A 27,152-nucleotide genomic window follows, 5' to 3' on the forward strand; every position below is an offset into this window, starting at 1 on the left:
TAATAGATGGCCTTAATTTTTAATGAAATCAGCCAGCAGGATATTTGGTGATGATTCAAAGAACTGTCCATATTCCCTCTTTGAGCCTTAGAACAATTCAGAGGTAGGTAAGGCAGGTACTGTTATTCTTGACAGATGGGAAAATAGTGTTGGAGAAGTTTACTGATGTACCCAGGGTGCCAGAGATGAGGGTTAGAACTAGAGATCAGAAGATAAGAATCAGAAATCTTTACGAGAATGTTGTTTGAGTTCCAGTGTTTACCGTTATCTGTCATCACTAAAAATTATCATACACACTAGTTATCTTAATCTTTGATCCAGGAATTGCAGACATTGAGTCCACTGCTCTTTTCATTACACCTTAAATGGCTAAAACTCCTTCAGCTTTTTGGTTTAGAAAATAGACAGCACGAGGGTCTAGGGATCATCATGACCCCTGAGGTTCCTGAGCAGGATTGCTAGCTCGCTGTGGCCCGGCTGGGCTCCCAGTGTTACTCAGCTTCTACAGGCTGATCTACTCTCCTCCAGCACTCATCACTGTCTCTCCACCCCTTCTCTGCTTCCTGGTGGAAGACTACACTCCTACATTTACCAGAACACTTGAGGCCATTTTACTAAAGAGCCCTCACTTTCCCTCCCCTCCACTTCAAAATTTTCTAGACCACTGGTTGCCAAACCAGAATCACCAGTTCCCTTAAGGACAACAGAGAAGCTAAGTCTGTGTATATAGATCCCGACAACTACCCATTTAAAATCACCATCAGAGGGCTTCCCTGGTGGCGCAGTGGTTAAGAATCCACCTGCCAATGCAGGGGACATGGGTTCGAGCCCTGGTCCGGGAAGATCCCACATGCCGCGTAGCAACTAGCAACTAAGCCCGTGAGCCACAGCTACTAATCCTGCGCTCTAGGGCCCACGAGCCACAACTACTGAAGCCCGCGCGCCTAGAGCCTGTGCTCCACAACAAGAGAAGACACTGCAATGAGAAGCCTGCGCACCGCGACGAAGAGTAGCCCCCGCTCGCCTCAACTAGAGAAAGCCCGCGCACAGCAATGAAGACCCAATGCAGCCAAAAATAAAATTACCATCAGAGCTACAGAGGTTGAACAGAAGGTCAAAGTTCTTTGCCCTTGGTTGAATTTACATCCATTCAGCGTGATAACATGTTGACTGTGTGAGGTAATGTAACCCAGGTTGGAGAAAAGTGTATTCCCTTTCCTTCCCCTCTTCTGTCTTAAGCAGTCCTTTTCAAACTTTACTCAAATCACTTGACACTTGTTAAAATGCAGATTCTGATTCTGGTGGTCTGGGGTGGAGGTTGAGACTCTACATTTCTAACAAGCTCCCAGGTGACTCCAGTGCTGCTGGTTGAAGGATCAACCTCTGAGTAGCAAAGTCTTAGAGAAAATGCAGCAGGACTTCCCTGGTGGCGCCGTGGTTAAGACTCCGCGCTCCCAAGGCAGGGGGCCCGGGTTTGATCCCTGGTCAGGGAACTAGATCCCACATGCATGCTGCAACTAAGGAGCCCGCCTGCTGCAGCTAAGACCTGACACAACCAAATAAATAAATTAATTTTTAAAATGCAGCCTTCTTTCTCACTCTTACACCTGCCATTCCCTGGTCTCCATCCCCTCCCAGCTGTCTCTGGAATCTGGTGCTATCAAGGAGCCCCACTCTCTCTACAATCTTCTGTCTAGCACTCTCCTCTTATATAACACTTATCATAGGCCAGGCACTATTCTAGGAATTTAACAAATATTAACTCATTTAATCCTCGTAACAACTTTATGAGGGGGGCACTATTATCGTCCCCATTTTACAGATGGAGAGGTTAATAACCTGCCCAAGGCCATACAGCAAAGAAGTAAAGGAGATGGGATCTGAATCCAGGAAGAGTCTTTGCTGTTCACTACTCAACATCCTCAGGTCTTCCTTACCATTAATGATGACTTTCAAATCACATTTCCTCCTGCTACCTTGTCAGTTCTTTTTCTTCTCATGATCACACATTCAAAGAATAATCCACACTTACTTTCTCACTCTAACCCTTGCTGTGCTTATCGTCTCACCAAACTCCTCTCTCCTAAATCACCAATCCTCTCCAAATCATCAATAAATACAGCCTCTTATATCATCTTCCTTAATCTCTCTGAAGGGGTTAGCTATGCCCTCTTAAATTCTCTTTGCTTCTAGAACATTGAATATACCTGTTTTTCTTCTAACTTTCTGATGCTTCACTGTTTGCTTTTCTATCTCCTTTGCTGGCCCCCTTTCCTTCTTTTTTTGTCTTGTTGTTTCAATCCCACCATCCACAGCACACAAACTTGCTACCTCCCACTAGAAACAATTCCTAGTCCGTCTTTTCCCTCTGATCCATTCTACTGTTAACTTGCCAGTCATGACCCTCCTCAAAACCTGCCATCACTCCCACCCCCTGCCCAAGACCAAACTTCTTAATGAAAATGCAAAATCCTTCCCCCTTCTAGCTCCCGTCTCCCTTTTCATCCACCCACCATTCCACTGCTGTGCCCTACTTCATAGCCAAACCAGACAAGGTACCTTGCCCAGCGTACCCCTCCCCTTCCTGCTGCGCAAAGGCTTTCTGCTCCTACCACCTCCATTCACTGAGCAAATACTTCTTAGGGACATGTTATGAACCAAGAATAATGGAGAGCAAAAGACAGACATTGCCTAGGACATCATGGTGCATGCAATTAAGGGTGACTGGAATTTATCAAATAATCACACACATTATTAACATAGGTCAGGAAACAACATGACAGAGAGAAAATGACTCTTCCAAATCTTTTTATGTTTAGGGCCCTGAACTCAAATGACCCTCCTCTAGGAAGTTCCCCGTCAGCCATCCTACTCACCCTTACCCCTTTCAATCCCACACTTTCTCCTAAGTGACTACGGTTGAAACAGCTTTATGTTAGCACATTTACATTTTCCATGTGTATAAACACACAATGTTCCCTCCCCCGCTTTTTTTTTTACTGGCCTCATATTATACATCTAGTTCTGTACCTTGAGAATCCTATGAGAAGGTAGAGGTCACAGTCACCCAAAACATGTTATTCAGCAATCAGACAATGAACATTATTCTTTTATTTGAAATCATATTTTTAAGTGAAATTGCTTACCCAAGTATAAGAAACTGCCCTGGCGCTGGAAGGCTCAATTGTATGGAGTCTTTCAGAAGTATCAACAATGATGCCCAGCTATCCACTAAATTGGGCACTGGAATTCTGCAAGATAAGCATAGCTTCTATATACAGAAAAAGCCAACATCAACCTTAATTTTCCCTATATTTCCCCAGTCTTTGCCGTATTTTCCTACTACTTTCTCTGAAACATTTCCTGAATTTTTATAGACTGTGATAGAACATTTCTAAAAGCTTTATATTTTCTACTAATATTATATATAAAAAGAAAACAAAGCACACTGAAAATATCCAGTGGAAACTATTAGTCTAGAAATTCTGCTGTATAGAAATACCAATTTTTAATCACATGGACTCGCAAAAGTAAAATACAACTGCAATAAATCTCAGTTTAATTACTGCCATCATAGTTACCTACTCAATCCTATTCTCTCCACATCTCTCTTATATTGGCTCTTTTTCCTTCACCTATGAGTCTCTATCTCATCTAAGGGAGAGCCGTCAATCTATCCTGAATATCAATCATCTCTAGAGAAATTAAGATTATTACCTCTGTTTCTGGCTGACCTTAACCCTAACTCCTCTCTATGTATCTAAATTCAGCTTTTAGGCAGACCTTGCTCTAAATCATAACCAGTTTAACCTAACTTTATAAATGTTAATCATAGATCACAAACTGTTGCCAAGCTTGATGATTAAAATGGAAACTACCCTATAAGGGAGGATTAAGATTCAGGTTCTTAAGTAAGAAGTTTATCAAAACTCAAATCAACTAACTTCTGTTCAGTTGTCAGTTAAATGCAAAACTGGAATACCACAAAAAGAAGATATTTTCATATCATCATTCCTAACATTAAAAGCAGATTAGATTACCATGTGTTCCGCCTATATCAAAATAATGGATTTAGTGGCAGTAGGCATGGTTTCAAGAGTAGGATGTAGCTTTTCATTCATATTTAAATGATTTTCTTACAATTCAGTGTTTTAATGTTCAGTGTATCTTTAATACACTTAGGTGTTTATGTTCGTAGGATTTGCATGACTGGGTCATTAAGAGACCAATGACCTTTATTAGTATATCCTTAAACAATGTTTTTCTGTTTCTACTATTCTTTTAGTTTTAGAAGGAAAAAAATAAGCAACTTCTTGAAAGAATTCAGGTGCTTTTCTCCTATATTTCCTAACTTTTATACATTGCTAAATGAAATGAGGAGAGAGCCACATCAGTTATCTTACCTTTGAATATAAGCATAGAAAAACTGAAGCATGCAGACTTCCAGAGAAAGATGTTTCTATAAACAAAAGAAATCAGTTTTATAGTGAAGAAAAATGCTGCTTTTCCTTTTCATAGTTGCAACTACTCTGTATTTTACTGCCAATTTTAAATTAAAAAATGAAAAGCAAACAAAATCAAACACTAGGTTGTCATAAAAACCACGCAGCTCTCTTCCATGTAGTAGGGAAAACACAAAACAAAAGCTATTTAAAAAGTTGAAAATGGACAGAAGAAATCAAACTATTCTCAGTCCCCCCCCCACCCCATATCTGAAGTTGATACCCCAGTCATTACTTTTAATGATCCATTCACTCTGTAAGCATCAACACTATTTTTATTTTAATCAGCCTATGCTTGGCTGGGGCTATCAGAATTAGGTTGAAATTTTTTATGAAATGGGAATTTAAATCTATTTTACCACACGTTTCTGTTAAATTAGTGTAGTTGTCCCAAATTTGAACTAACTCCTAACAGCCTAAAATGTAATCTTTAACTAAAGGTAGTGCTGAGTGTAACATATAATAAAAAGAACACACCTGTCCGTAAAAATCAGTAATTGGCAAGAAAATAATACTGATGTCCACTGAAATTTACCAATTTGTTACTTTTTAGTATGAACTATTCCCTTGAAAACTTCCCCTTTTACCATATAAAGAAAAATTCAGAATTTAGTATATTGAGAGCAGGGGGCGCAGCAGTTGAGAGGTGTAGAATTTGCTCTTATTTGTTTTCATATCCTTCACACTTAGCCCAATATCTTGGGCACAAGTAGATGCTCAAAATATTAAGCTGAATTGAGCTTTCACATGCAAATTTAAAATCCTATCACAAATGCCCCAGAGGTGATTTCAGAACAGTAAGGAAATTGTTAAAAAGTTAATATGAGGATTAATCTCCAAAACATACAAGCAACTCATGAAGCTCAATATCAAAAAAACAAACAACCCAATCCAAAAATGGGCAGAAGACCTAAATAGACATTTCTCCAAAGAAAATATACAGATTGCCAACAAACACATGAAAGAATGCTCAACATCATTAATCATTAGAGAAATGCAAATCAAAACTACAATGAGATATCATCTCACACCGGTCAGAATGGCCATCATAAAAAAATCTACAAACAATAAATGCTGGAGAGGGTGCGGAGAAAAGGGAACCCTCTTGCACTGTTGGTGGGAATGTAAATTGATACAGCCACTATGGAGAACAGTGTGGAGGTTCCTTAAAAAACTAAAAATAGAACTACCATATGACCCAGCAATCCCACTACTGGGCATATACCCTGAGAAAACCATAATTCAAAAAGAGTCATGTACCAAAATGTTCATTGCAGGTCTATTTACAATAGCCAGGACATGGAAGCAACCTAAGTGTCCATCAACAGATGAATGGATAAAGAAGATGTGGTACATATATACAATGGAATATTACTCAGCCATAAAAAGGAACAAAACTGAGTTATTTGTAGTGAGGTGGATGGACCTAGAGACTGTCATACAGAGTGAAGTAAGTCAGAAAGAGAAAAACAAATACCATATGCTAACACATATATATGGAATCTAAAAAAAAGAAAAAAAAATGATCAGAAGAACCTAGGGGCAAGATGGGAATAAAGATGCAGACCTACTACAGAATGGACTTGAGGATACGGGGAGGGGGAAGGGTAAGCTGGGACAAAGTGAGACAGTGGCATGGACATATATACACTACCAAACGTAAAATAGCTAGCTAGTGGGAAGCAGCCACATAGCACAGGGAGATCAGCTTGGTGCTTTGTGACCACCTAGAGGGGTGGGATAGGGAGGGTGGGAGGGAGGGAGATGCAAGAGGGAAGAGATATGGGGACATATGTATGTGTATAGCTGATACACTTTGTTATAAAGCAGAAACTAACACACCATTGTAAAGCAATTATACTCCAATAAAGATGTTAAAAAAATTAAATTAAATTAAATTAAAAAAAAATAAACTCACAGTAGAAAAAAAAGTTAATAAGGACACTGGTTATTCACACACACAAGTAGTACACTCTTCAGGCAACAGAAAAAATAATTTAATATTTTCAGATATGTGTAATAATTCTTTTAAGGAAGTGATTAGGTCTATTTTGCCTTGGCTTAAAATCTAATGCTTTCAGTTGGTAAATATTTTTTAAGAAAATAGGACCTCTTAGTGTTGCTGGAACAAAGAGCAAAAAAAGTAGAAAAGTCCATAACTTTATTAATTTGTAGACTTTTATGTCTGCCTAACTAGAGACAATGCATTGTGAATGTAGAGACTTCGTTATTCATTTTTTGGTAGCCCTTGCAAAGCAGTTTGTACATGGTCAAGAAATGACACTGACTAGAACTAAGGTTATGGCAAAATGTGGGGAGTTTACAGACTTGAGACATTCATTCTGAAGAGGATGCAGTAAGAAGCTGTGAAAAAGGCAACAACTGAGGTAAACAGCCCTTGGGCTCTGGCTTCTGTGCTCTTCCTTTACATGACCAGGAAAATTTCACCTAAGAATTTGGTCACACAGCTCCTAACTGCCTTAGATGTACATATGGAGAGCTATGAGCAGTGAACGGCTCTTCACTGGCCACAGGGATGATCACAGCAGCAAGTCGCTGCAGATACTGAGAACTGTTTTTATTAGGGCGATTCGAGGAACACATGCAGTCATTTCTGCAATCCTTTTAAATAAGAGAATGTATTGTACAAAAAATATCTTACCTACCAGGGTCATTTCTGAAATACAACTGTAAACAAATCAAAGTTCTTCTTACCTTGTCCTTGGCTATGGCTGGGGGCTGCTTTAAAACTTCCTTCACAGTCTGTATGACAGTTTCTGCTCTCATGACACTGATTGAACGAACCAGTTCTACTAGTAAAAGCTGTTCTTCACTGGCTGCAGGAATAACCTGGGGAACACGTCATTGTATTCACTTATGTACGTGTATATTTAAGTCTTTTAAGACAAATCACAGAATTGAGAGAATATTTTATGGCCTTTTCTTTAGGTAAAATTTCTTGTTTTATCAATATAATACCTGTACATCATTTCAAAAAATCAAATAGGACAAGAAGGCTTTTAAGACAAAATAGCAGTGCCCTCGCACTTCTCATGCCCCAAAGCAACAATGCTCAACTCTTAGCTCTTTTCTATGATTTCTAATATACACTGTTATTACTTTTCCTACTTCACAATATTTTCTTTAATTTTACACATCATCTACTGACTTCCTACTTTAGAAGACAAAGGTTTAGCTCTCTTACACTTTTCTCCCTATCCTCCCAACGTAGTTACATCATAACTTCATTTAAATCAACATCTAGGGTTCACATGACTACTTATGGTTATGCTGTGTATTATCACTGCATGTCTTTTCTTGTACAACTTTTTGTTTTCCCTAGAGTTAAACTGTTTTCTTTTGCCAATCTTTAAAATAGTTTTCATTATTCATTCCAATGATAAGGTTCAATGAGTCTAGATTAATAATTTGCCTCAAAGAAATATAATTGTTTTTAATTTAATTTTTTTAAGGATTTCCACAAAGAAACACTGGATATGATGAACTATGTATGCACTTTCATTCATTTCAGAGTTGTTTATGATATGAAGAATTATTTATGCATATTTTGTATATAAATTTCCTCTTTTCACTACAATCATGATGAAAAAAATAAAAGATGTATGAATAATTGTATATCAACCAGCAGATGGATGAAATAAATGAATATACATCAATGGAAAGGAATACAATGCCTGTATTCATAATATTTTATATGTAAATGTGTTTAAAAATCTGAAAGTATATACAAGAAAACATGGTCATCACCAAGCAGTATGACTTCAGTTGGAGTCTTCTACCTTTATTAAAAAAAACTTCCTTAATTGTCACAATGTGTTTAACGGAAGTGTGTGTGCACACACACGTGCATTTGTGTGTTTGCACTATTTTTGTTTGCTTGGTTTTCTCTATCACGTGTTCATCCACAAACATGCCAAAGACGGTAAATGTCCTCTAATTGCGTATTCAAAAACATCAGATAATTAATCTCTCTACCTTCTACTTGGGTTGGTACTCTCTAGGCTTGCTATACAGTAACATCTTGATATCTCTCCTGTGACCATCAGTCTTAAAGATTCCCTTTCCTTTTCTTCTGTGTTGGAACTCCTATTTCTTGGATCCCATGTTGCCTTCTTTCTTGTTTTTTTCCTCCTCTGGTGGAGATACATCTTATGATAGCTGAGAAAGGGTGAATTGATCACAATTTTTTTGTTTTTTTGAGACATTTCATGGTCAAAACTCACTTGAGTGACAGTTTGGCTCGGTTAGAATTATAGATTGAAACTAATTTTCCCATCATAATTTCTAGTGCTGCTGTTGACAAGTCTTATCATTATTCCATTGAATATGACCAGTATTTTCTCTTTAGAAGACTGTCAGATCTCCTTTTTATCTTCAGTGTTTTGAAATTACTTGCTGATCTTTATGTAGGTAGATCTCTTTTTACAGTGCCTGCAGAAACTCATTTCCTTCATTTCTGCGGAATTCGCTTGTACTATTTCTTTGATACTTTTCTCCCCTCATTTTTTCTATTCCTTCTTTCTTCAAAAAGATATTGAGCCTCTGGTATCATTTCCCTAATTTTTAAATCTCCTATCACCTATTTTTCCATATCTCTAAATTTACATTCTATATTTGGTATTTATCTACTTTCACTTTCCAACCCTTAATAACTGATTTTGTTTTGCTTCTGCTATAAAAATTTTTAACATTCAGGATAATTTAAAAATTTTGCAATAGTCTTTCTTATAATCTCTTCTTATTTCATGGAGGCAGTATGGTTTTACCTCTTGAAGGACATTACTATTATTTACATTTTCTTCTGTTACCTGCATTGTTTCTTTTGACTTTCTCTATTTAGTTGTTTCGGTCTTTGTCTAATTTTTTGAGACTTTCTTCATATGACTTGGCTCTCTATCAATTTTAAATGTGAGTAATAATAATATAACTATATATATATATTTACAGAGTGCTTATTAAGTGCTGTGCATTGGTAAGTGCCATATATATATTTTTCCTTCTTCCCTTCCTCTTTCCCTCCTTCCCTCCCTCCCTCTCTCTCTCTCTCTCTCTCTCTCTCACTTTTTTTCTGATTCTCACAACCCCATGAAGTAGTATTGCTACCCTGAAGAAGTCATATAGTTAGTGAGTGGAGAAGTCAATATTTGAACCCCAGAGATCTGGTTTCAAAGTCTGTGCTCTTAACAACTATGTTACTATTGCCTTTCAAAAAGAAAGTAAAACATGATGGGAACTCAAGCATTTGTGTGCAGGACTACTGGATAGGTGGGCCTTCCTGTGTGGTGATAGCAGCCTAGTTTGTTTTTGCTAGGAGACTCAAAAACTTCAGTAGCTACAGATCTTTTTTCTTGGTCAGGTCATTTTCCTAGAGAGGAATCCTCCAAACTCCTACCTGAGGGGACATAATAGCTTCCTGCCATCTCACTGGGGTGAGGGTGATTCCCATTTTTCAAAATGTAGACTTTTGAATGCTGGTTTCAGCATGAAGTCTAATTTCTACCTGTGTCAACCTTATGCCCTTGGGTCAAGAGCCCCTCTTTTTTTTTTTAATTAATTAATTTATTTTTGGTTGCATTGGGTCTTTGTTGCTGCGAGCAGGCTTTCTCTAGTTGCAGCGAGCAGGGGCTACTCTTCGTTGCGGTGCACGGGCTTCTCATTGCAGTGGCTTCTCTTGCTGTGGAGCACAGGCTCTAGGCATGTGGGCATCAGTAGTTGTGGTGCGTGGGCTCAGTAGTTGCGGCTCGCGGGCTCTAGAGTACAGGCTCAGTAGCTGTAGTGCATGGGTTTAGTTGCTCTGAGGCATCTGGGATCTTCCCGGACCAGGGCTTGAACCCATGTCCCCTGCATTGGCAGGCGGATTCTTAACCACTGCACCACCGAGTAAGCCCAAGAGCCTCTCTTGATAAACTCTTCACATAGTAAACTTGACTCCAGTCTCCTGATGGGGTAGGGTAAGAGAAGTGGGTGGTTGGTTGCTTGGGTTGGGAAAAAGGGATCTATAAACTCTCAATCAGTCCTCCAGATTTCAGCCCCATCCTAACTCTCTGCCTTTAAGAAGTACCTGATACTTCTACTTCCAGAAACTGTCTATAGTTTTACAGTGGGAACTGATCCCCTTCTTGCAGCAACTTAGTAGAGCAGAGAAAGCTGATATTGATATCCAAGTCAATTACAACTCAGACATGTGTTTTTCATCTTGCAAAATTTTGTTGACTCTTCTGATATTTTTGTGGTGACCTCTCCCAATTTTTTTGTCATTGTGGGTTTTGCCATTTAAAATTTTTTTACTCTCATTTTTGGGAAGAAAGCAGAGAAAAATGCATGTGTTCAATTTGCCATGTTAAACCACGTGTGCTTGACTGATTTTAAATAGTCTAGGATCTCAGTTCTGTCCAATGTAATATCTACTACTGAATCGTCACATGCAAAATGTCATATAAGTGGGAATGTTTATTTTTATTACTTTAGAAATGTCAGCCTACATGTAATGTGAAATCAGCACAAAAATAACAGATTAGAAACCTTTAGCTGGACAAATCATGTATCTTATGGGAACATAAATTATTTAATAGCCTTAGTATTCTAATGAGTTAGTATTTATATCCAATATAGAACACTTTTTTGAGCTTTTTTTTTTTTCAGATTAAAACAAATTTATCTATTAATTTCATTTATTTTTGGCTGCGTCGGGTCTTAGTGGTGGCACGTGGGATCTTTTCTCTGCGGCGCGCAGGCTTCTCTCTAGTTGTGGCACGTGGGTTTCTCTCTAGTCGTGGTGCACGGGCTCCAGAGCATGTGGGCTCTGTAGTTGCGGCATATGGGCTCTCTGGTTGTGGTGCACGGGCTTAGTTGCTCCACGGCATGTGAGATCTTAGTTCCCCAACCAGGGATCGAACCCGCATCCCGTGCATTGGAAGGTGGATTCTTAACCACTGGACTACCGGTGAAGTCCCAGAACACTTTTTTGAGCTTTCAAACCCACAAAGCAACAAAATTTTCACATACATAATCCAAAGACAACATATGAATTACATTTAGAAATGATTTAAGCAGTCACATTGTAATGAAAAACTAGTCAAGATGAAAATTTCTCTCCATATTCTTGCTCTGTGCCCTGAATGACTATCATTTAAAAAACACATTGTATTATATTACCATTTCTATGTAAAATACAGCTACAGTTTTAATATCATATTAATTACTTGTCTTCACATAAAATATCTTTTATATTTATTTAAGAAATTTAGGCAATGTATCATTATCTAAACCTGTACACAAAGTTGTTGCCTTTCCACCACCCACCCTATCCCAGCCCCACTGCAACTAATGGAGAATTGAAAATCAGCATGTGCTCACCATATGTTTACCAAATGAAAAGACAAACACATACCTTGGTCCTAGTGGTGGTTTTGTTCTGTCTTCTTTCATTCCATACAAAGGCGATGGCAGCCATAAAGTGAACACCATGATTCATTGAAATGGGCCCCAATAATTCTAGGATCTGCTGTCTCAAGTTCTAAAAAAATTTAAGCAAATGACAAGTGAATTAAAAATTATGGAAGCATTAATAACTGGACTGTACTTTTAGTTTTTCTTGAAATAATATACAGAACTTGTATGTTTTACTACCTAAATAATGGTAGAGGAAACTTTAATAGTGTTAAGAGATGCAACCATGGTCATTTTAATTCAAAAGGAAAAAAAAGCCCCTATAATAGTTTAATCCAAACATCAGGACTTAAATAAAATTTTCTAATGACTTCTACCCTCCCCCGCGGTGCCCGGTGTGCTCCCATGACTCTCAGATCTAGGAAGTCAGGTCTAGGAGCAAGATTAGGTAATTGCGGGATATCAATTTGACAACCTGCCATAGCGTAACGTGCTTTTAAACATTCACATAATTTCCCTCTAAATATAAAGTAGAAAATTTGGAAAATACCTAAGAGTATAAGAAGAAAAACACTTTTTTTAAATCAACCATTAACCTCATCATCCTAAGATAATCACTATTAACACGTGAATTTTCTTTATTCCTTTTTCTGCAGATAAATTTTTTTTACATAATTAGAAATACAATATTTGTTTAATTATGTAACATCCCTGTTTCACTAAACTTTTAAGCACTTTCCATCCACTAAGAATTCTTCAAAACCACGACATTAGTGGCTACATAATGTAACACTGAACAGATAATTTATTTAACCATTCCCTTATTGTTTAGGATCTCTCTTTTTCCTGCCATTAAATAAGGCTATAATAAATATTTTATGTATATACTTACATAATTTTGATTACCTTAGAATTCATTACTAAAGTAGATTACTAGGTCAAAGACTATGAAACTTAAAGATCTCTGTACATATTGCTAAACTGTTTTCCAGGAGAGATTTGCATATTAAAATGTCAGCTTGAAATGTCTTAAAAAAAGGAACAAAGTTATAACATGTATGAATGAACCTCAAAAATATTATGTCACATGAAAGAAGCTAGACACAAAAGACCAAATAATGTATAATTCCATTTATAGGAAATGGCCAGAAAAAGCAAATCGATGTACAGAGAAAACAGATGAGTGGTTGATTGTGGTTAGGGATGGGAACCGAGGGGCTCCAGATGGGCATGAGGCATCTTTCTGTGGTGAGGGGTATGCTCAAACATTAGAGTGTGGTGACAGTACTACAGCTCTGTAAATTTACTAAAAAACAAAACAAAAACAAAAACAAACATTGAATTATATATGCTTAAAAAGGGTGAATTTTGTGTTATGTCATTTCAATAAAATGGTTAAAAAAATTACTTGATAACTAATTACACAATCCATGCAGAGTATCATAAATACTACTCAAATTATTCACAAATTCAGAACATAATCTTTGGGAGAATCCTCAAATAGCCTCTTGAGCACCAAAGATGAAGTGTGAATTATCTAACCTTTGTGGCTCCAAGATTAATGGTGGTAACAGAGGCGGATGCAGCAATCGTTATCTTTTCCGAAGAATCGGCCTGATGCAGTACGCTCCAAAGCAGTGTCACAGAGGACATGATCATGTGAAGGATTGAGAGGATTCCACTGCGGGCTTCGAACAGGTGTTTCTGGTCTACATTGACCAAAAGCTATTAAAATTGGGGGAAGAAAACATATCACTTCCTGAGGTTTACAAATGGGACTTATTAGGTCTCATAGTCTTTAAAAAGCAGTCAAATATTTGTGTGGTCTTACTTGGTGATACTGTGTAGTAGGGTCCAACAAACAGTAGTGGATAATGGCTGTGATCCCTTCCAAAAGGGTAAGAATCATATCTGGTGGAATAATTGATGCCATCCACAGAGGCCTGAAATAAAATGTATCCATTTGAACACAAGTTCTGTGAAAGAGAAGTTCGTGTTTTATCAGTAGTAAATGTCCAGCATGTGACAGGCACACAGTAAGTGCTCAATAAATATTATATAAATAAATAACTAAATGAATAAATTAGGAGATTTTATATCCTCATCTAATAAAATAAGTGAGTCACATTAAATGTACTAAAGTTCTTTTTGGATAATAAAGTCTATACAAAATAAAATACAGCCAGTAAATCTCTAGCAACCATGTAATGGCAGGCATATCAATATTAAAGGATACAGGCAGTTTTCTTATATTTTATATCTAGTACCTGAGATTATACAGGAGATAAACCAGACACTAGTCTATTAAACATCTGGATAATTTTGACAGATTAATTTTGAACATGGCCTGGGGATACAGATAAAATTCACCACCAAACTATGAAAATCCTAAACGAGAAGTAAAACCAGATGGGAAAAGAATTATTTGTAATTTTAAATTAATTTTAGTGTGAAATTAATTTGCACTTAAACACATCAGATTAAACCAGGGAAACCCTTTGCTGAGCTTTCTATTACTTTTGCCAGCTCTGTTAAGAGCATCAAAATTAATTTCAGCTCTTAAGAGAAAAAAGTCCTGTTTATATATTCCTTCTGTTTTCCACTCCTGATTCTTTTGTTGATACTCTTCCTCAATGTTCTTCTTTATGAAAATAAGGTAGTTTGTAACCTAATGATAACCACTAATTTACTTCCCCAAATCGCAACTGACTTACTAGATGATTAAGCAGCAATATATGTAAAAAATGTTAATGACAAAATTAAAAATCATCCCTTACCTACTATCAGATAATCCTGTTTCATATTTGTACTGTTGAATTAGGTTATCTAGATTTCTGCAAAGCTGTAGTGTCACAGAAACAACCACTCTCTGCAGAACTTTTCCCATGTACGGCAGAGTAGATGTGATTAAACCAATCCACTGTGGGTGCATCTTACAAGCACAGTGTTGATGTAAAGCTCGTATCACCGCACAGAGGAACATGCCTTGAGATGTGATTGGCTGGGCGTGCAAATACTGAAGAGAAGTCATGGGCTGATGGGGATTGAGGTGTTCCAGATCAGATACCACAAAATCAAAACCTGTTTCATTCTCTTCAGGGATAGTCATTACCCTGTGTTCTAGAACAATGAGCCTCTGAAGCACTTTAAGAAGCTGTGACTGGAGTGTGCTGCCATTGTCAAATTCATCTTCTGAGAAATTGATCAGGCTGTCCTCTGAGAAACCTTCTTCCACAGCAACCACGTTCTTACCTGCCATCTTTTCACTGTGCCATTTCTGTGCACTAAAGATAGATGACAGCAAACAGTGAAGAATCACTTTCTGAACTTTGCACTTAGATAACATATCAGAGATAAAACTAGGGAAACCTTTTGCAGAGCTTTCTATGACTTTTGCCAGCTCAGTAAAGAGGAGTGTCAAAATTTCGATGCTCATCATCTGCATGTTCCGATTGCCTATTAAATCTTGTGACGTGACCTTGACATGAGTTGGGTAATGGCTACGCATATAATATAAGCAGAGGGAAATAAGGATTTCTATGTACATAGAACTCCGGAAGTTATGATTCGAGTCCACAGGAATGTGACTATAAAAATCTTTGCCCATAACAGAAATCCGGTGTCTGGCCAATAGATTCTGAAGCAGAGACAACTGAGGAGTATATGCATTATTTACACTAGTGGTTGAAATGGCATTTACAAAAGCAATGGGGTTAGTTTTCAAGATGGCCTTGATGGCAGAAAAAGCATACAGAGTCCTCGATGAATCATACAACTGGAGATACAAAAGCACATGTTGATAGAGTGGATGGACGTTGAAATTGGGAGATTTCCGTGATCCTGGAGAACCCATGTCACTCTCAATTTCAGAAATTTCTCCCTCTCCACAGCTATACCAGTTCTCTAAATCCAGACCATCACTAAAGAAAACACTGGTTTGTTTGAGTTTTTCATTTGAAGTTTTTTTCTTGTCATCATCCTTTTTTCTGGCAAGTTTTACTTTAGGTTTTGCTCCTGGTTGTTTACCTGACTCCTTAACAATTGTTTCTTTCTCTGAGACCTTTTCTGATAATTTTTCTTTGAAGCTGAACTGAATACTACTGTGACTTCTCTGTCTAGATCTGGTTTCTGTAGAAGCAACAGCAGAGTCATGGAAAATCTGTGTGGTTCCTGAAATACAAGGTGAGGAGCTGTTTCTGGAGATTCCGTTCGGCGCACACTCACAGCCTTCCTCTGCAGACACAGACAAAAACTGAGAATTTTCGTCACTCGGCAAAGCCGTCTGACTCTGCTGAGCGGACTGATCTTCACTTTCAATCACCTCCTCGCCTGGATCTACATCATTGTCCTCTGGGGGCATGTCTTCCATTTCTAACTGAGATAGCGCTGATGCAGATTCTGCTTCGAGGCCACTGACGACTTTACATATCAGGTCAAAGACCACCTGCTGAACATCCTCATCTGCGGAGCCTGCGTTTGGCACCTGGGAATCCTCTTGTGCATTCACGTTTTCAGGATCAACTTCGTAGCTCAAGTTGTCCCCAGCAGAGGACTGAGAACATCCAGAGTCAGAACTCTGAAGTATTTCTATCTGTTGGTCTGGAAGATCAAAATCAGACACAACCATTGGAATTGTCTCACTGCTGGTACTGAGAAGGGACAGTCTGTCACTTAATGGATTAACAGTAAGACTGAAGTTCTCTATTTCATCCATGGTAAGCGTCTTTTCACCATTTCCTTTCGATGCAATGAGTTGTACTTGGCTTACTGGCATATGAGAAAAAGAGTGAAGGAAAAATATAAAATATATTAAAATAACTGAAATGTAGACTGAACAAGATTTTTAATCATTACTTTCATTACCTCCTTATATTTTCCTATTAAAATATTTATTAATATGCTAGACTTTTTAAGTTAGAAAATTATGTAGATGACCATTAGCTAGAATTCAATAGACAATTCAATACTAGAAGGCCTATTATTCAACTGAATTAAACAAAACAGCACATTTAACAGATAAAATATAAAACTTTGCCCCTTATCCCCAAATACGACATCCTTTTAAAATCATTTCGTATATAGTTAATAAATAAATACATAATCTTCTTGATTTTAATAAAATTCAGCAAGCATTTATGAATTATCTAGTTTGAGTAAGGCCCTAAACCAGGAGAGGAGGGTGAGGGAAGGAAAAGACATCACTGTTCTCTCTAAGAAGTTTAAAACCAGCAGGGCATCACAAACATCCATTTCGGTACTTTTTGGGGGACATTCTTTTAGAGAGGCTTAGTTCCATGCAAGCAGTGCAAAATCAGATGCTTCAAATTCAGGAAAAGCGTCATGACACCACAGGTGAGGTCTGAGAATGATCTCAGAGGACAGATGAGAATTCAGCTGACAGGCGGGAACTATGGCAGGCAAAGCGCTAACACGAGAGTTCTGGCAATAAGCAGGGTAGAGCATGTTCTTAGAAGCTTCAGGGGAAGCAGTGGAAAGGCAGCTAGAGAAAGGAAGCAAGGCTCTGCAGAAACACACTGATGATGAAGCAGGAGCACGACAGTTTGGCTCTAGCTTCACCGCCTACCAGCTGTGGGACTGTGAGAAAGCCACAGCCTTCTAAGCGTCAGCTTCCCGCTCGCTCAAATGACCTTTCATTACTGACCTCACGGGATTATTTGACAAGAGATACAAATGAAATATTGAGTCTTTTGTCCCTAAGGTGTAATAATCCAAGTGGGCCATTATCAGTGTATTATTACAGAGGGTATCATTTGACAATTTGTGAAGTGCGGACTTTATTCCAGCAATGGAGAATATTTATCAAATATTCAAATATATATTCAAATATATCAAATAGACTATATTTACACTAGTCTCTGCACTAAACATGTCACAAACATTACTATATCTAACATTCACAATGAAGCCTTGAGAGGTGGGTATTATCATTCCTATTTTACAGATGAGGAAAATGACGCATGAAATATAAACGTGCATTATAAGCTTACTAAAGATTCCCAGTGAAGTATCTACAGAGCCTTGCAGGGCCAGGATTATAAACTCTGAAGGTTATTTGTTAATACTGAAGAATGTTTCTGCCCAGAGCTGGACCGAGTCCTCCCCTGAAAGAAGCAAGTGATAACAGAGATCCAAGTCCCCTGTGATGGTCACTGATAAGGCACATACTGACACAGCCCACGTGAGCACTGCTAGTGCACGCGGAGGGGAGAACATCAGTCCATGGAGAAATTCTCACGTTCGGTTCTCCTGACAATCACTGTTGTGTTCGCCTTTCATTTTATTTTAATAATTTAATTCTAAATAAAGCTGTTCTACTTCCTTGTGATATTCACCATTATTGCAGGAAAAGTTTTGCATGAAATGCTTGTCATTCTCTTCTCCGGGGTAACAGGGGGCCTTATTCCAATAACGTTCTGCTTGTACCCGCTGCACTGAAACCCTCTGAGTTTTGGGATGAAGCAAGAGCAGTAGCAGTGGTTCCAAAACTCTTGCAATATCATGTCTTTGCAGGACTTGGTTCAGCCAGGCTTGTCCCACAGAGCTGGTGGAACCATCGAGACTGTTAAGGCTATCTAACATGATGAACAGTGACCTACAATAAACACCAATAATTAAAACAACGAGCAAAATACCTACTTTAATTGTAACACTCTAATTTTTCTAAAATTAACATTACTATAAGTTGTGTTTCTTGCTTTGAATTAACTATTTTAAAGTAATCATACTTCAGAATAACTTTTGACCACAGCATTTTAATAATCTTAATCCCCAGTCTCAGTAGATACAATAAGAAAGGAGAAATAGTTTTTTCTCTTTTCTTGTGTTTTTTGAAATTTCACAAGCATACATTACTTTTAAAAGATAAATACTAAAAAACAGAAAAAAAAAAAAACCTTAGACAATTAGTCTCGTTTTAGCAACATATTACTGTTCACAGCACCAAATACTGAACCGTCTGCAAGTCAACACTACTTTCATGTTGGTCTGTGCCCCTCTGCTCCCATTCTCTTTACCAGTTGAAGCGATGTGCTTAATTTAAGGAAAGACCTTCTGTGAAAGGTGTGGAGGTATAGTTTGGAATCAGACAACCCAAGATTCAAATCTGGGCCATCCACTTCACCTCGTGTATAACGATCTTGGGCAAATCACTTAACTTCACTGGGGCCTTCACCGCCTCACATGATGAGGACAGGCGGTCATTAAATTACAGATGGTATCTGTAAAGTACCTAGGCCCAGGGCCCAGTTCATTACAGGGGTTCAACAGCAGACCGTTTTAAAATGGTGATGCTGCGTGAAAAACCATCAGCTGAAATAACATCCAGTAGAGTCCACATGTGATCCTGAGTGGGGCTTGAGCGTAGTTAGATTTGGGGCCACCTCTATGAGACTTGCTGAGACTGCTATCTATGCCAATGCATGTAAATTTACCTATAAATGGCATCTCCTTGGAAGTTACTGCAAATCTCATATTTGGGGTATGGGTCATCTATGTGGTCTAGACAAACTCTCAGGCAGTTAACTACAGATTTTTTTAATCCATGGAAGCGTCTTGTCAGTATTTTTGCTGTAGATTTTAATAAGTCTGGTTCAGGCAGAAGACTGAGAATGATTACTAGAGAAACACTTATACAATCTACTGTTTATATGAAATTTCAATGAATGTGAATATATATATAAACTCAAGAAGGCTGTATCTGTTGCTGTAACCCTGACACCTAGAATGGCTCCTGGCACATAGAAGTAACTTGATGAAGTCATCAAATGAAAGGAAGGGGCACTGGGTGCTCCAGAGCATGAAAGGTGAAAATCTGTTAGATAAATGAAAACGCCATGCCTTTTAATACAGCTTAGATTTTAAAAAATAATTTATAAATTCTCTTTATAAAATCACAAATTGCTCTCTCCTATCCCTGCTCTCTCTCCCCTACCAAATAGGCCAGGGGATTCAAGAAAAGAAACATTAAGATATCAGAATATAAAATGTAACCAACCTGTCAAAAGACCGTGCAAAAGATGAAGACTTATTTATATGGAGGTCCCTTGTTAGATGCCAAAGAACTGCAAATTTTGCATGTGCTTCCATCCTTATTTTCTGAGGATGAATATGAGAGATTATTTTATTATCCTTTGAAGGTATTAAGTGATTTTAGTATAAACAAAGTAGTTATTTAAGACAGAGTATTTTGTTGTATTATGTTCAATGTTCACAGAACTCCAACACACGATGAAATAAGCTGTGTTTTTTATGGAAGTAGAAAAGTGGAAAATACTTAAATATATAAAGAAATATTAAACCTAAAGGATCATCTCATGCTGCCACATAAGTTATTATTTAGTTTAGGTAATCAGTTTACTAGATTACTTTATAACAGGGGATGGAAAAACCTAATAATGTGCATGTTATGATATTCTGAGTATAGGAAGCACTTTCCCCCTCATTTTAATATATAAATACACAGTAGTCAAAACTAATTTTACGGCACTACATACTTTGCTTTTGCTCCCAGAAATTACATGTTAATCCCAAATGAATTTATCATCACTTACAAAGCTGGTTTATTAGATTAAAAATTTTAAGGACCTAAAAAAATTATTTCTACAAGAAAAATATTACATCACTTTTGGGATTATTTGGAAAAGATTAACTGTTAAGATAACAATGGATAGAATAATGTAAAAATAAATTATTGAGAAAGACCAGTATTTGGTATTAGATAATGAAAATGTGTTAATGGAAATCATGTAGAAATTGTTCTTGGATTGAAAGAATCAATATTGTGAAAATGACTATACTACCCAAAGCAATCTACAGATTCAATGTAATCCTTACCAAATTACCAACGGCATTTTTTACAGAACTAGAACAAAAAATCTTAAAATTTGCATGGAGACACAAAAGACCCCAAATAGCCAAAGCAATCTTGAGGGAAAAAAAATGGAGCTGGAGGAATCAGACTCCCTGACTTCAGACTACACTACAAAGCTACAGTCATCAAGACAATATGGTACTGGCACAAAAACAGAAATATAGATCAATGGAACAGGATAGAAAGCCCAGAGATAAACCCATGCACCTATGGTCAACTAATCCATGCCAAAGGAGGCAAGGATATACAATGGAGAAAAGACAGTCTCTTCAATAAGTGGTGCTGGGAAAACTGGACAGCTACATGTAAAAGAATGAAATTAGAACACTCCCTAACACCATACACAAAAATAAACTCAAAATGGATTAAAGACCTAAATGTAAGGCCAGACACTTTAAAACTCTTAGAGGAAAACACAGGAAGAACCCTCTATGACATAATTCACAGCAAGATCTTTTTAGACCCACCTCCTAGAGTAATGGAAATAAAAAAAAAAAAACAAATGGGACCTAATGAAACTTAAAAGATTTTGCACAGCAAAGGAAACTATAAACAAGATGAAAAGACAACCCTCAGAATGGGAAAAAATATTTTCAAACGAACCAATGGACAAAGGATTAATCTCCAAAATATATAAACAGCTCATGCAGCTCAATATCAAAAAAACAAACAACCCCATCCAAAAATGGGCAGAAGACCTAAATGGACATCTCTCCAAAGAAGACATACAGACTGCCAAGAGATACGTGAAAAGCTGCTCAACATCACTAATTATTAGAGAAATGCAAATCAAAACTACAATGAGGTATCACCTCACACCAGTTAGAATGGGCATCATCAGAAAATCTACAAACAACAAATGCTGGAGAGGGTGTGGAGAAAAGGGAACCCTCTTGCACTGTTGATGGGAATGTAAACTGATACAGCTACTATGGAGAACAGTATGGAGGTTCCTTAAAAAACTAAAAATAGAATTACCATATGACCCAGCAATCACACTACTGGGCATATACCCTGAGAAAACCATAATTCAAAAAGACACATGCACCCCAGTGTTCACTGCAGCACTATTTACAATAGCCAGGTCATGGAAGCAACCTAAATGCCCATCGACAGACGAATGGATAAAGAAGATGTGGTACATATATACAATGGAATATTACTCAGCCATGAAAAAGAATGAAATTGGGTCATTTGTAGAGATGTGGATGGACCTAGAGACTGTCATACAGAGTGAAGTCAGTCAGAAAGAGAAAAACAAATATCGTATATTAACGCATATATGTGGAATCTAGAAAAATGGTACAGATGAACCAGTTTGCAGGGCAGAAAGAGAGACACAGATGTAGAGAACAAACGTATGGACACCAAGGGGGAAAGTGGCGGGGGGTGGTGGTGATGGTGGGATGAATTGGGAGATTGGGATTGACATGTATACACTGATGTGTATAAAATAGATAACTCATAAGAACCTGTTGTATAAAAAAAATAAATAAAATTTTAAAAAAAAACAGAGAAAAAGAAATTGTAATATTACCAAAAATTTTATAGTCTTCCTCCAGCATTTGTGGAATCCTTCAAGTAAAAGACCGCTGAAATCGGGATTGCGACTGTCTAAACTGTTTGTGATAGGTTAGAGGAGTTCCTGCTTTTTCTGTGGGCCTAATAAATGTTTTTTCAATGAAGCCTGTGTTTGTACATCAACCGATATAAACATGTAAAAAAAAGTAAGTAATAACAGATAGTTTTTTTTCATGGATATATAATATCTTTATTCAGCGCTTAGTATTTCTTTAAAATGAAATGTTATACAAGTAAACAGGTATATAATTTGTCCTAGATTTATATTTAATGTAAAGCAAATTACTACACTGAAATACAAGGCTCTATTTAAAATTTTCTGAGCAATTCTGAAAGAATGTGTTGAAGTAAAATTAGAATTTTAACAGTTTTCTTGGAATAAACTTTTCAGTCCTCTCATTTACTCCTTCATTTGCCAGGTCCCCCTGCCAAATGCTGCATTTACTCTACACAATGCCTTTTTGAACATAACCCATTCAAACTCACTAGCATTGAGAACTTCTCAAAATGAGGGCAATCCACTTCTAAAAGCTGTTCAGTAAAATCTTCTTAAAATTAATATTAGAGAGCAGATACAGGAAGACCACAAACTTCATTAAGTTACCCTGAACAGGTCAATCAGAATGATCGTTCTAGCTTCTTCTCAGGCCCAGTCATGACTCAGCCATCTTTACTCTAACTGACGTATGTATCACACTTCATATACATCAGGATACAAAATCCTTATTTTGGAAATTTATTATAAGGCAAATAATATAATCTCACATACTAACACTCTATAGCTTATAAATGTCATTTCACATATATTAGTTAATGTATCCACCAGTTTCATAACTGAGGCCACCGAATACATCTTTAAACGACCCAAGAACTTGGACCACCAACAACTTTAATCATCACTCCCTACAGGTGGTATCCTGAACCAAGAAATAAACCCAGCATTTGATTTTGGGTTCCTTGATTTTTCATATTACTGACGCTTATGTAAAGAACTTTCCTCTAAAAAGAATAGAACACATGTATTTTAAAGATTTGATGATCACTGAATGAATTCATATTATCTCTTATTCAGATACTAGATGAAATAATTTTCCTAGAGTTTCCTTAATTTACCTTTTAGTATAATGCGAGCAGGAGGTAGGGTGGGCACAGGATAAGAAGAGAAGAATTTACCTTATCTTTGTGGGTTAACTGCTGACTTATAACATCCTCACAGATGCTAGAAGAAGGAACCAAGTTATGTAATTGATAAAACAGTTCCACACTCTTCTGGTGGTGCTGAGGTGTCCCATCTCCCATCTGGTTCCACAATGTTAAAGCTACATGCTATAAAAAAAAGATGTAAAAGTCACAGTTACAAAATTGCAAATGGAAACTTATTTAACAGACATTTCCTATTAGGTACAAACAAGCCTCTGACTGGCAGACCTGGAAGGTCTTAATACTCATTATGCCACTGGAATGAGATTTAAAAGTGCAGATTTCCATCTGCTTACTTTCTGGTCCAGGCTTTTAGAACCTCTTATAATAGTCCTTTAATTATATTTATCTTAAACAGCAGATATGTAATCACTTTTTACAGGGTCCAGATAAGACCCCATTTCACTATTTTAGAGATGCTTAGTGAAGTGATGCTAGAATATGTTATCTTTAAGGGGATATAAATCCCACATTGAAGGCGATTTAATGTTTACAGTTATATGCTGCAAAGTGAAATATAATTCATAGTCCAAATATGCAAACTACTTAAAACGTACAAAATAGGTTGTATGTATTTCAGTGCTACACGTGTTAACGCAGCACTTGATGATCTATGACAGCATTAATAAAAATGCAACAATCATCAGGGTTCACCACAACATTGTAGAACCCAGCTCTAACCTAGCAGGAGGAACTATCTGGAGGGGCACAGTAACTTGAAATTACATTAAAATTAAAAAAAAAATTTTATATATAAATAATCTACCTGCTTAAGTCAAATACACTTGATGTTCTTTCTATGTAGAGGATATCATATGTACTGTTGTGACAGAGATCAAAGACTGCATTTTTTTTTTGAATGACATCATGCATCACAAATGATCATCAGACAATTCAGAGTCAGAAAACTTTTTCTGGGTGTTTTGGAGAGCTGAGGTTGCACTCTACGAAAAGCAAAAGTGTCACAACCACTTTATCTGGAAATACATTTTACTGTATAAATGAACTTTTCTCTTTACCCTAATTTAACTCCCCTCATCCTTATCTTTTTTCTCCTCAAAACTGGGGAGAAGACTGGCCAAGCAGCACTGATCAAGTGTGGTGTCTTTTCCTATATGGTATGATATTAAGAGCTGTTTAATTCAGCCTGGTTATCTTCTTTAAAATCTCTGCTACGCAAATTAGCTCAAGTATCATCTTAGTCACGAATGTATTTCTTAGAGCTCACCTTGAAAAATTCAGTCTTCTCAGCTATGTATCTCAGATTGCCCGGAGTGAGCGGAGGTCTAATAACCACAGCGACTCTTCCCTGGTTTGGACTTAAGGGTTGTGCAGGCTCCACACTGTTGATGTTTTCCCCAGCGACCATGGCCACCGACTGAGTCAATCCTACCAGATCCATCACTAGTGAGATCGCAATGCTCTGCACACTGCAGTCACTTGCTTGGCTGCAAGCCTTCATCAGCGTCTGGAGCCACAGGGGAGGCTGCACGTGCTCCCAGTCTGAAACAAAAGCCGGAAGCCAGCACAGTCCATCACACGGAACCTTTCACGCACGCTCTATCTTCCAAGTTAATTTCAAAACACAAAGCACTTCTACCAAGTAACTTTAGGCCTTGCTCGGTGAACAGAACCATGGTTTCTCACTTAGACTAGAGCTTCAAGAAAATAAAGCAGCAACAGGAATTTCATAAAATTTTTTTAGTATGTATTTTTCTTATGCCAAGTCATACAATCTATTTTCTGTCCTAAAAAAAGTTTATTAATCAATTAACATTATGTAGTACTCACTGCACTATGTGTGTGCACTATGTATGTATGTGTGTGTGTGTGTGTGTGTTTGTGTGTATATATATATAAATAAAAATTTAAATGAAGGTAAACACATATGATGCTAGTTATAATAAAGGAAATCAGGAAATTTTCCAACATATCAATCTCCCCATAATGACAGTATTTCATTGAAAAAAAATCTACAAATTAAAATAAAAGTTTTATTATATGTTCTGGTATAATGTTATAAGTCATAATCCTAGTTATTACTTTAAAATGTGTATCTCAGAAATAACTAATTTTCTTGTTAACTGCATTATTATGAACTTTCATCAAATCTTTAACCGTGGTCATTTTTAAGTCTTTTGTCATTTACAGACAGTTCTGGGTGTACTCTGATGCTTTTGCAAATATGTTCCTATAAAAGGGTTTCATCTTCAAGAAATTCATGGAAAAGACTCTGACAAGTACAGGTTTCTGGTAACTGACTGTACTGCTGAACTGAATGAATAAGCATTTTCAGAACTCTAATGAAAAACTGATGAACTCATAAAAGTGCTAACAAAAGATCAAGATGAAAAAACAATATTAATTACATGGGACTGAGTGAACTGATGAGGATGAGTATAATTTTTGTGACTTTCTGTTTGAATTAATAAAATAAAAAAAAAATCCCACAAGGACTCAGAGGCAAAGGATATACAAATCAATTTTCACTGCAAAGCAAAGGAGCTGTTACAGTGGAGGATTACTGGACTGAATGTCAATATTATGACATAGTATGAGTGTGTTTCATGTTTGGTAATTGCAATCATTGTTGCTTTTGTTGTGGTCATCCATGTACAATGCTTGGTGTCAGTCTACTTATCTCTTGTAAAAATAAAATACAGTGTGTGTGTGTGTGTGAAAAAAAATAAATAAATAAAATAAAAGTTTTAAAAATTAAGAGACTAAAAAAAAAATCCCAGTTTTAATATCTGAGTGTTCCTTAAAATAAAGGGGGAGGGGAAAGCATGCCATAAAAAATATTTTTAAATAAATAAAACAGAGATGACCTTACCAGTCTCTGATTTTTCAGAATGTAACTCTGAGGTATGGTTCCCCTCAGCAATGTAAACTGGGAAGCTTGAGCACTCCAGGAAGAGCTGACAGGCAGCAAGGAAGGCAGAAAGGTATTCTTTTGAAGTTTTTTGTTTACTTATGTTCCTCTCTTTTACATCACTGTGGGAATCCCTGTCCCAGTCTGAAGTCTCTCCTAGCTCTCGACTAAGATCCCCTCGATGCTCTGTAGCCAAAGCCTGAGAGAGAGAGTTACTCTGAATGATGTAGAGGTTGATAAGTCTGGTGAGAAACTGTTGGACACACTCCAAGCAGCACTGCATTGCAGTTTTTTGGGCTGTCTTCCCACTTTGGGGTGCTGTCCCCTGAGTGACTATGGAAGGGGGCTGGACGATAGTTTCTTCAGATCCCACAGTGGAGGCCGTTTCTGTTTCGGAGGATGTGCTACCAACTGGGATGGCAGCTGCCTCCGGTCCCTCACTCAGTTCTCTGTCGATGTCATCAGTTCGGTCTGCTTGATACTGTATGAACTCAGTGAATCCACTCTCTGAGGAGCGACTACTTGGTGGATTTTCTCCATCTTCAAACACTTCAGTAGGATTTTCAAGAGAAACTGATGATACCTGGTAGAGTGTAAAAAGAAGAGAAGGCTGAGTAACTACATGTATTATATTAGAAATTAAAATTAAAAAGTCATACTTTGAAAGAAGTCAGCTTTAGATTTGACTTATTCACAA

The 27,152-nt window shown here is 37.3% G+C and overlaps 1 protein-coding gene across 5 annotated transcripts in view; it reads right to left on the minus strand.

Annotated features, from left to right (window-relative positions):
* The window catches only part of DOP1A (DOP1 leucine zipper like protein A), a 114,027-nt gene that overhangs the window by 17,348 nt on the left and 69,527 nt on the right, over positions 1–27,152 (minus strand). For 4 of the 5 annotated variants that reach the window (XR_009506225.1, XR_009506228.1, XR_009506227.1 and 1 more), the window contains 12 exons: positions 26,417–27,038; positions 24,812–25,086; positions 23,557–23,709; positions 19,927–20,027; positions 18,266–18,525; positions 14,690–16,679; positions 13,744–13,855; positions 13,455–13,637; positions 11,914–12,039; positions 7,218–7,352; positions 4,404–4,459; positions 3,147–3,251 (listed from right to left, as the gene is read on the minus strand). Coding sequence is in view for 1 of the 5 variants with exons in the window: in XM_059941727.1 (XP_059797710.1) it covers positions 3,147–3,251; positions 4,404–4,459; positions 7,218–7,352; positions 11,914–12,039; positions 13,455–13,637; positions 13,744–13,855; positions 14,690–16,679; positions 18,266–18,525; positions 19,927–20,027; positions 23,557–23,709; positions 24,812–25,086; positions 26,417–27,038 (4,118 nt within the window). In the remaining 4 variants the exon portion in view is untranslated. The remainder of the gene's footprint in view (positions 1–3,146; positions 3,252–4,403; positions 4,460–7,217; positions 7,353–11,913; positions 12,040–13,454; positions 13,638–13,743; positions 13,856–14,689; positions 16,680–18,265; positions 18,526–19,926; positions 20,028–23,556; positions 23,710–24,811; positions 25,087–26,416; positions 27,039–27,152) is intronic. The other variant, XR_009506226.1, reaches the window with a different exon arrangement.

Source organism: Balaenoptera ricei, chromosome 12 (assembly GCF_028023285.1).
Source record: "Balaenoptera ricei isolate mBalRic1 chromosome 12, mBalRic1.hap2, whole genome shotgun sequence".
NCBI classification, from domain to species: domain Eukaryota; kingdom Metazoa; phylum Chordata; class Mammalia; order Artiodactyla; family Balaenopteridae; genus Balaenoptera; species Balaenoptera ricei.